This window comes from Anopheles arabiensis, chromosome 3 (genome assembly GCF_016920715.1).
Source record: "Anopheles arabiensis isolate DONGOLA chromosome 3, AaraD3, whole genome shotgun sequence".
Taxonomy (NCBI): Eukaryota; Metazoa; Arthropoda; class Insecta; order Diptera; family Culicidae; genus Anopheles; species Anopheles arabiensis.
In genome coordinates this window covers 22,059,124-22,069,352 of record NC_053518.1, presented here as the reverse complement: position 1 = coordinate 22,069,352, position 10,229 = coordinate 22,059,124, and the positions used below count along the sequence as shown (strand labels likewise).

At 43.4% G+C, this 10,229-nt stretch overlaps 1 protein-coding gene across 1 annotated transcript in view; it reads left to right on the top strand.

Annotated features, from left to right (window-relative positions):
• The first annotated feature begins 1,501 nt into the window (after positions 1-1,501).
• The window catches only part of LOC120903893 (LIM/homeobox protein Lhx9-like), a 28,389-nt gene continuing 19,661 nt past the window's right edge, over positions 1,502-10,229 (top strand). The window contains exons 1-3 of the mRNA XM_040313559.1: positions 1,502-1,745; positions 9,610-9,903; positions 9,992-10,126. Coding sequence (XP_040169493.1) covers positions 9,827-9,903; positions 9,992-10,126 — 212 coding nt within the window. The 5' untranslated portion in view covers positions 1,502-1,745; positions 9,610-9,826. The remainder of the gene's footprint in view (positions 1,746-9,609; positions 9,904-9,991; positions 10,127-10,229) is intronic.

Here is a 10,229-nt window from a genome sequence, read left to right as displayed (position 1 = left end):
TTTTATCATTTCGATGATAGTATTAGTGTAGTTGAAAAGAAAAATAGACTAGGCTGGCTCTAAAATGCTTCTTTTTCCTCATTTTGACTGTGAAACATTTGTTTGTAACAAAATGTACATTTATAGTACATCTTTTTAAATGTTTTTAATAAACAATACTATCAACGAAATGATAAAAAGATGTGTTTTCTCCTTCTTTTTATTTGCCTCATTTTTTTACCCTAAAATATTTGATTCCTCTTCCTTCTCTTCCCAGAAAGTGTCATTTTCCCTTCAACTCCAACACATCCCCGTGCTCGGGCAAAGGTCGTCCTGCGCATGTCAGCACACACGCTGGGCGCTAAATGGCCGGAAATAGGGGAAGGAAAAGGATGTCACGCCGTGCTTTACGACACACTTGTGAGAATTTCACTCACCACCAGCGGGAAAACGGTGAGCTTTTCTCTCTCTCTCTCTCACCAACGATTGCTTCCCCTGCCGTTCTTTTTAGCTGCTTAAAGAGCATGGCATACTATCATAGCGGAAAAAGGGCACCACATCTCCTCTCTCGTTCATCCATTTCACCTTTTTCACCACAACACACAATCACATCGGGGAAAAGAAATATTGTTGTTCATCTCATTGGTTTGGATTTCTCGTTTCACCTCCCCGGATTGCGGCAAACGTGTCCTTTTTGCCTTTTACGCACACTTGCGCACATACATTCAAAACTCACGCCCGAACAACACCAGTAGCAACAATGAAAAAAATAGATGCGGGACGGGAGATGCAAAACCGGTGGGAAAAAGGTGGGACTGTGCGTGGACTGCATACCGAAGGGGACGGCAACAGCGGACCAAAAAGGGGGTTAAATGCGGCAGCCCACCCCATCATCCCACCCACCGATGAAGCACATCATATTCAACCCTCCTTTTCAAGCATTTTTCCTACACTCTCTCTCCCTCTCCCTCTCGCTCTCTTTTTCTCATTTGCTCTCTTTCTCTCTTTTACGCTCCCGAATCATCTCACTCGGAGCATACACGGATGCATACACGCGCGCGGCTTTATGGTTTTGAATATGACTGGTGGCGATAACAAAAATGGTTCAGCGCGAATAAAAAAACCACCCCGCACACACACACACACACTGACTCACCGAAGGGACGACGGCTTTGGCATCTCGCGCGTGGACGCGTATGAAATAGTGTAGTTCCGATTTGGCCCTCGGTTTGTGTGCATTTTTGTTTTATTGTGACGAGCACCAGCGAAGGACCGTCCGCACGCCGTGTGACCGAGGCTTTTCCGAGCCAGAAATTTCCCGTTGTTTGTTTTTTTTTCACCACTCGTACGGTACGAGTCAGAGCATTCTTTGTGCTCTGCTCCCGAACAGCCTCCCGGTCAGGCGCACACACACACACGACCGCTAACAGGTACGCGCACAACAGTAGCAGGCTGGGATCGTGTGAGGAAGTGCGCCAAGTGCGTTCTGTCAAACGGGGCTAACAGGAAAAATCGACCCCACGCGCCCCAAACCAGGGGGCAGGGAGAAAAACTTACACTCACTTCTTCCCTCTGGGTTGGACCATTGTTTTCTCTGCCAGCGTGTGTGTGTGGGTGCGTATATGGAGATGAGCCGAGCAACACCTTGCCGAAGGTTTCGCGCCTGCATGTGATAAGTTTGTGTCCGAACGCCAACAGAAGAAGTGTTGTGCAGTGCGCACCCTTTGCAGTGTCGAAGCGTCGAAAAACTGGCAGCCAGTGAAAAGGTGAAGTGTAGGTTGAATTGTGCAAAGCCCTCGGCTAAAGTTGGGCCGCCGTCAGTTGTTGCAAAATCGGTTTAACGGTGACCCAAATAATTTCCCAGCTTTGCCCGAAAGCGATGGGTCGTGCGGTGTTTGTGTGTGTGTGTGTGCTTGTGCTTGTGACAACAAAAATCCTGACACTTTCCTAGCAACCCATGGCTGTCGCCTCCCCTCCCCCCCCTGTTGGTCTTGGCAGCCTGTCGCACGCTCGCGACTGTCGTCGTGCGCGGCGATACTAATTAACAGCATCGGGCCATCACCACTACACCATCCAAGTGTGCGGATGATTATATACAGCCTGGCGACACGGGCATCCTGACGAAGGGCTATCTAAACACACACACACACACTTGAAGAAGAAGATGCCTGTGAGGTCGATATTTACACAACAAAGTCTGTTTTGCCGGTTTTGCTGCAAAATGTTGGGGATCTGCACGCGGGCAGAGTGTGAGAAGTGATTTAATGTTAAGTGTTGATTTTGTTTGTTTTATCAGTGCATCGATGTGTGTATGTGTGATTAATGTGCATTTTTTTCCAACACGTTTCCAACACGTTTTGATGGCGCTGCCATTGATCATATCAATCAAATACTCGACTGGCGAACGTCAGCATTAATGCCACACTCACCACACTCGTCCGCATTGGAGTATGTTGTGAATTTAATTAATGCCATCGCCGGTTGGAGGGCTGTTGATCAGTATTCTTTGCTGTTGATCGTCGCCCAATCGATACTGATCAGCTGCACCTCGTGCATCGTGCTGCTGTTTGCAATTGCGTGTGTTTGTGCATGATTTTCGGTAGCCAGATGTATCGTTTCCGTAGCCGAACGTGGCGCAAAAGTGGTCCCTGTTTACCCAACACGATCGAATGTATTTGAATGGTGTGTGTGTGCCTGGAAGTGTGTGTTTGTTTGTGTGTTGGAAGGATCACAGCTGGTATGGAGCGATGGAAGAACGGCTCCCTCTCCCAAGCTGTTTGATCTTTGCCGACAGTTTGATGGTTGTGTTGAATTACCCCGTCGGAAGATGTTACGGAACGGATGTAACACATTGACGATGCTGAAGGATACAATTTTACGATGCAAGTGAAAAGGAATGAAGGAGAAGACCACAGTTTTAGTGAAAATTGAAATAATAGTCTTATGATTGCCTTATTGTATTACCTGAATCACCAATTATCGTTGAAGGACAGACAATTCATTACAAAAACATACTTGCAACTGGTGCAATTGCCCTTCTTGTACTGAAAGCCCATGCAAGCATCAATTCTTGATTGAAGAGCAGAGTATGTGCTTTTTGTGCATTGCTGTTTTAAAATATAACAACATATTTGCAAAATTTATTCCATGTAGAATAACATAAAATCATGGAAAATAAGACTTCAAATTTATTCAACAGCTTCGTCTCCTAAAAACTTTTAATTTAGAAACTCTAGCCTTGCATGACTTCATAAAAAAATGCATGAAAAAATTGTAAATAATTTTTTTTTAATTCAGGTGAAAAGGAAAAAAAAATATTAACGGAAATTATTTTAAATAATATTTAAAAACATTTTTTTCTACTATTCTTTGTAAAAGCTACACTTTTCCTTGAGTGAATCTTATGCAGTATAGTTTAGCGTAAAAGAATTACACTTGTATGCAGAAAATAGAATACATCGGTTAACTGGTGTATTTAAATTCGATTGAATTTCCCAAAGACGCTTGTCTAACATAACTGATTGCTTTAGAATTGTAAAAAACACCAAAAGTATTTTTAGGTCATATTTAGTATTTTCTAACACGTATAAAACCACATTTCAGCTGCCCTTATAATTCCTCGGTCCTTTCATGGTCCCCATAACAAACAAAAAATGGCCACGCAGCACATAAAACGCCGCCATTTTCGTGCGTGTAATTTTTCAACTCACAATTAATCCCGACCATTGATCGCTGTTCACACCGCTGTTCGGCGGTACCGTTCGTCTTCGTCGTGACTGTTCAGCACGAGGCGATGAGGGATCAAAACGTGTGAAAGGGCCGCTCCATCCGGAAACGGAATTACATTGACCTTCCGATTGCCACCCCAAAACGGGAGGTCTAGTGCGGGCCACCCGTTCCTCCACATATCAGGTTTTAATTTATTTATAATTCCATAATGATACGATATCAATTAATTAATGTCTGCAAATGGATGGTTTAATTTTCATAATTGTACGTTGTACGTCGGTGGGGCAGAATTTTTAATGCGGCACCCGTCGGCCGTCTTGCCGCTCTCACGGATGAGTGTGTCTTTCGGGGGAGGATGGAGGGGGAGCATGTGTGTGTGTGTTTGAAGTTTGGTGTAGCCGGTGCGGGTTAGCACTTGGAAACATACTTCTTTCTTTTGCTCAACTACGGTAGCCACCGTACCGTTTTGCTCTAGCTCAGAAGAAAGCAAACCATCGCCGAACGACACTGCCACACAATCCTTCCATCCCGTGGTGGTGTTCTGGCCTGTTCGCGGACTGTCGTCGCCATGTTGGTCTGCTCCAGCGGATCCATCGCTGCAAAGGGTTTTTGCGCTTGCGTTGGCGCAGCTGTACGCTCCCTCTGTCTCTCTCTTGCGCTTTCTCTCGCAAAGAAGTTGTATGTTTCATCGATGTCAAAACCATCAATGGGAGGGAGTGCTGAGAAAGGTGGGAAAAAGTTTTCACATCCAACGCGCTACGGTCGCAATGGAATCCACACGCCAAAAAGATTGGTTGTTTCTTCGCAAAAAAACATGGTTGCAGTATCGATTAGTGGATGGAAGTCACCTTTGCCGACGGGAGATTCCCTGTTTTCTTCATCTTGCTCCGTGAGCATGTGGGAAGACAAATTCGTGGGAAGTGATACAGTATGTGTGGGTTTTTCTTTTCCTATTAACTGGCAAAACTAGTCACGGAAGTATCACTTTGACACGTTTGTATACCAGTTTTATGCTATTATTTAGTTAACCTGAAGCCGTACATTGAGTCGTACAAGAAGTTATAAAAGCGTTATAACAACAACAGTCAAATCGTAGAAGTTGTTGTTGCCATAAAGTAAATTTAAAATGAACTATTTCACCCAATAAAAAATGAAATAATCAGCTTTTTATTTTATTTGAATTAATCAAATGTTAATGTTCCATGTGTCTTTAAGGTCCTGGACATCGTGATCTCGTCAGTGAAAGTTTAATAAAATAGATAATATTTGTTGCCATAAATTTAAATTGAATGTGAATAATATGAAGAGTTTTAAACGCACTTTGAACTATAATTTCACTATCAGTTTTTTTTCTGAAAAGTATCTATTTTGATATACCTGGTGAAACTTGTTGAAAATTACATGATTTCCAAAGAAAATTCCAAAGCAACTAACACGATATTTTGACAAACTTTAAAGAGAGATAAAGAGAGCTTTAACTTGTTGTCGGTATAAAGTAAAATAAAGTTGGTCTCGATCAACTTCTTTTTCAATTCCTTTTTTCATTAAGAATTCTGAAATTGACATGAATACTGAAATTAACACTGGCGACATGGCTACCAATTGGAACCTAGCTATTTAAAATATTTTTTTAAAACTGCTGAGAGTTGTAGTCAAAAATGAAAATTAATTTCCATCATTTCACTTCATGAAAATAACATAAATGGTTGAAGTCTTATTAGATTTTGATGCATAAATTCCTACCACATGTACGATCATTTGAAAACCAAATACCCTTCACTATAAGCAAACTGTGTATTCACTCTCAACATCATTTACTTGTTTTCTTATTGTAATGGATCATAATTAAATGAGCTGCACTCCTGCCTGTTGCTTAAGAACACTGGAGTGTCAAGTTCCACCATCGATCCTGGCTCCAGTTCTGGATGGAAAAATCCATTTCGATCTTTCACCCCCAACCAGCCAGCTACCAGCTGGATGCCACACCAGGGCTCACAGGGACGGAACAGGCGCTGCCAAGCGACAAATAAATTATGAGTTTTAATTGTACACGTACACACACACATACTACCGTGCAATCGCCGCTCGCGGTATCCCGGTGACACTGGCACCCGCTTACCGTAGGAAGGAGGTCCGTCCCAACATATTTAATTGGCCGTCCCAACATATCGAGCCCGAAAAACGGGTTTACGGTGCCAGTGTCGATGCATTGGAGGGCATAAAAAAGCAGCACCGGAGCATGGTGCGCGATTTACAAGTGTCAAACCACCGCAGGCTCGAGGCACCTTCTGGCGCCACCCGGTGGGCAAAGGAAAAGCGAGTGAAAATGTGGCCAGCGTTCCCATAAGTTCCCCACCTGCCACAAGTGCCACCGATACTGCACAATCTTAATTGATTTAATCTTACGGTGCGCAGATATCAGGCCCTCTATCCCTCCCTCCCACCCTCCGTTACCAATCGTGCGCCATCGTGTGCGGAACGTGTTGGCGCCAAACGACAGAGAGTGACACCCTGCCCCGTCTCTTTTCGCCCCCACCTTGCCCCACCCTTTACTCACCCTTCTCGAATGTCGAGCCGGCGCATGCGGCGGTCCGGTTTTTCTCCGTTTAGCTAGCTCGTAAGGAGAACTGTGAAGCGAACTGTGCGCATTTTACCGTTTTGTCCAGCGTCCGTCGTCCGTCTCTTTCGCTTCACGTTGAAACCTAATTCATTCATTAATGCCCGGCCACGATCAACTTATGTGTGTGTGTGTGTTTGTGTGGGATGGAAATTTGCATGAAATTAGCATAAACGCTTGCAGGGCGAGTGCGTCTGCTCGCTCGGTGCTGCCGAAGGATGCTGCCGAAGGGATGGAAGATAATTCAATTACCCGTACTCTACCCGTTGCCCCATCCCACCACCTTTTGCTCGGGAGTATCTCGTGCGGCCCTTGCGAGGGGCCTTGTTGTGACAAAACGACGATAAGGGGAAGAGTGTTGTGGCGTTGTTGTGTTGCTAAACGTTATAATTTAATAAAAGCTTCCCCGTGACGTGACAAACGAGCTCCATCTTGCCCGTGAGTGTTGGGCGTTTTTTGTTATTGCTTGCTGCAATTAAACGGGTTGGGCTTGCATTTGCGCGACACGCGGTTTTAAAGTGTCGCTTGATAAAGGAGCTGCAAGAGATTGGTGGCTGGATGTAACGAGATGGTCGTGAACATGCACTCGTACTAACTTTTCGCCGGCACGCAAATCGATGGGAAATTCGCATTTTAAATGCACACACATACACAGGCTTGCCCACTTGCACGTGATACTTGCGCAGCATCTTATCATATCTTATGGGGATATAAAAGGAGTGCTTTAAATGGTACTAAACACACACTCCACTTAAACACGACACACTGAAATACTTTAAACTGCACTCTGTTGCAATTGAGCCAACCGGCCGGGAATGCCAATTATTATCTCAATCGATGTCAAACCACTTTGGACGTTTGGGCTTTGAAGCGGACGCTTCCAATAGTTTTGCTCGCCCTCCAAACTGCCCCCGCCCCAGCCATCCCTAGCAAACGGTCCCTTGACGGATCGGTCGAATTGTGCGATCGATCAATCGCGATCGATCGGTGGTACCGTGGGGACCTGTTTCGAACCGTCAACCGGATGGATGGATCGTGAATGCATCGCTTGCGTGCTGAATGCTTTTGCCGAATGCCGCCATCACTGCATCCTTCCGAAGCATTTAAGCTTCGGGTGCCCGCTGCCTCTCCCCCTCCCCATCCCCATTCGCCCATCCTGCCAAGCGGCAATGACAGTTGGTGAATGATTTATCTATTTTCCATTCGCTCCACACTAAGCAAAGGGCCGCATCGCTGGGCCTGGAGGGTCGGTAACCATGGACAAACGGGGCACGAGACATCATTCCGCTCTCGATGATTGTCAACGTTACGCATTTTATGCTACAAAATGGTGACGTTTGAATGAAACATTGAAACGGAGCGGCTGGATAGACACAAAGCGGAGTGGTGGGTGGGTGCTAGCGGTGCGTTTTGTGTAGTGCCCGGTGCCCGATTATCGATTTCATGCTCGATGAACATCAATATCAGTTGCTGGGGCCGAAAGCTTTTCGCCAGGCGTATTGATGCGTACCCATTCGGAACTGTAATGTAATTGCAACGAGCGTCACTGTGTGGAACGCACTCGGTGAGCAGTTTTTATTAGTGAAGGAAGATGGTGGGAAATGAATTGCCGCAAGCGTTTGATTTTTTATTGCATTTTACATTGAAAAATGCTAGTTTTTGCAGTTTGGAGTCTGGGAGTGCCGCGGACATTGAATAAAGAAGGATAAATTAAATTGATGAATTGTTTGTATAGAAAAGCTTTCTTACGGACTGTGTGTTGCTAAGCAATGCTGCATAAAAAATTGCACTTCGAGAGCTTAATTGTTTATCAAGAAATATATTTTGTTTAATAAATTATATAGCTATATTTCATTCAACATTTGCTCCATTTTTATTCATGTCATTCAATGTTTCTATAATATTTATGAAGATTCAATTTTATCTTCAATCTTTAATGAAATTATCATTCATTTCATAACATAAGTTTTAAAAATATTGTTTAATTACTTGCTAAACTTCATACAAAAGACTCTGAGATTATTTCAAAATAATAATGTAATCTTTTGTTGAACAATACGGGCGGGCCGTCCCTACTGAACAATAAATAAATAAAATAAATAATAATAATATAATCCTTTGAACAACTTGATACAACATTGTCCTGCGATTAATAATTATAGTCCAAGTTGTCCCCGAGATGAGCTATTCATTTGGAACCTCAAAGAAATCGCTTATCTCGAATTTCCCCGTGAGTCGAATTACACGGTTTCCAGGAAAAAAATAACGCACTTTCTTGTTATTTTGCATTGTAAATATTTCATATGATTTTGGCAAGCTTGAACCTTTTTGAATCATTTTTAAAAATTCCATTAAAAGGGAAATTATTTTGTATTTTACAATTATTATTGTAATTTTGATGTGTCAAATCAAAACAATTAGTAAAAGGATCTGTAAAATTTAGAAAACCGTGTATCTACCAATCCGCGTATAAAAGGTACCGCGAATCTCGAGGACTGCCTGTATATATTTCAGAATAATTTGAGGCTTTTATTTAAGGCTTACTAGACTTATTCAACTTCATACTTGCTACAGTGATACAGTACAACAGAAAATCGATCCTCTACTGAAAAATGCGATATGCTACAACTCAGCCTCAAATTTGCTTTGCTCTAAATCAGGGGCCTCCAAACTTTTCAGCTCGCGGGCCGCATTGCTTCAAAAATAACTATGTTGAGGGCCATTTGACGCTACCTTTAACTGATGAGTGAACGTTTAAATCTCGTTTTTATAACAAAATACTAGCTATACTTGCACAGCTTCGTGTTACTAAAGCTTGATTTTTGTCGAAGAAAAGTAAAAAATACAATTTTATTTGAAAAAGTCAAAATAACGTAATATTTATTTTTACTCTGGCAAAATCATCGCGGGCCGCATTATAAGCTCTTGAGGGCCGCATGCGGCCCGCGGGCCGTAGTTTGGAGACCCCTGCTCTAAATATTGTCTTCGAATTATCTATGCATGTAATGTTAATTTAACATTTAATTTAATTTTAAAATGTATTTTTGAGCATGTTTTTGAATGACGGGGTATATGGTAAATACTGTAAACTTTGTAAATTAATTGCTCGATCCAACTTAAATTTACAAAGATATCTAACATACCATTTATAATTGTGATCGCACACTATATGACACAACAGCTCCATGCCTAACAGCAAGGAACATAAATTAGAAGCTTACACTTACACACACACACGTATCAGGCACACCGTAATTCATTACCAAAATATTTCTCCCCCTCAGGTGACGCTGAACGAGAAACCAACTGACCTACATTACGTTGTGTTGTCGCCCGTTTGAGCGTAACTTTAATTAATGCGTCGCGTGTGACGAAACGTGAGTGTTGAGTGATAATTAAAACTCCCCTGCTGCTTAGGCGGTGGTGCAAGTGCATCCCACCGGCGAAATCAACCGCGCGGCAACAAGCATTGTGATAGACCGGTATCGACCGAATCGAACCATGTTGAAGGACCTCATCGCCACCGAAACGGTGGCACCGGAAAAATGTGCCGGATGTGGCAGTGCCATTCGCGACCGGTAAGCTGCAAACAGTTCCTTCTACCATTTTTTTGTGCGTTCTATCGATCTGCACATTAACCGTTGATCGCGATCCACCCCTTTCCAGATACTACCTCCTCGTGGCGGACCGTGCCTGGCACAACCAGTGCCTGCGGTGCTGCAAATGTCTACACACGCTCGAAGCGGAACTGAGCTGCTACTCGCGCGAAGGAAACATTTACTGCAAGGACGATTACTACAGGTAAGTTACACTGGTGGTGGCGGAAGAGAGATGAGGGGGGTTATTTCACTCATGAGGATGCGAAGATCCACTCATTATACGAAACATTTCAACAACCGTAACC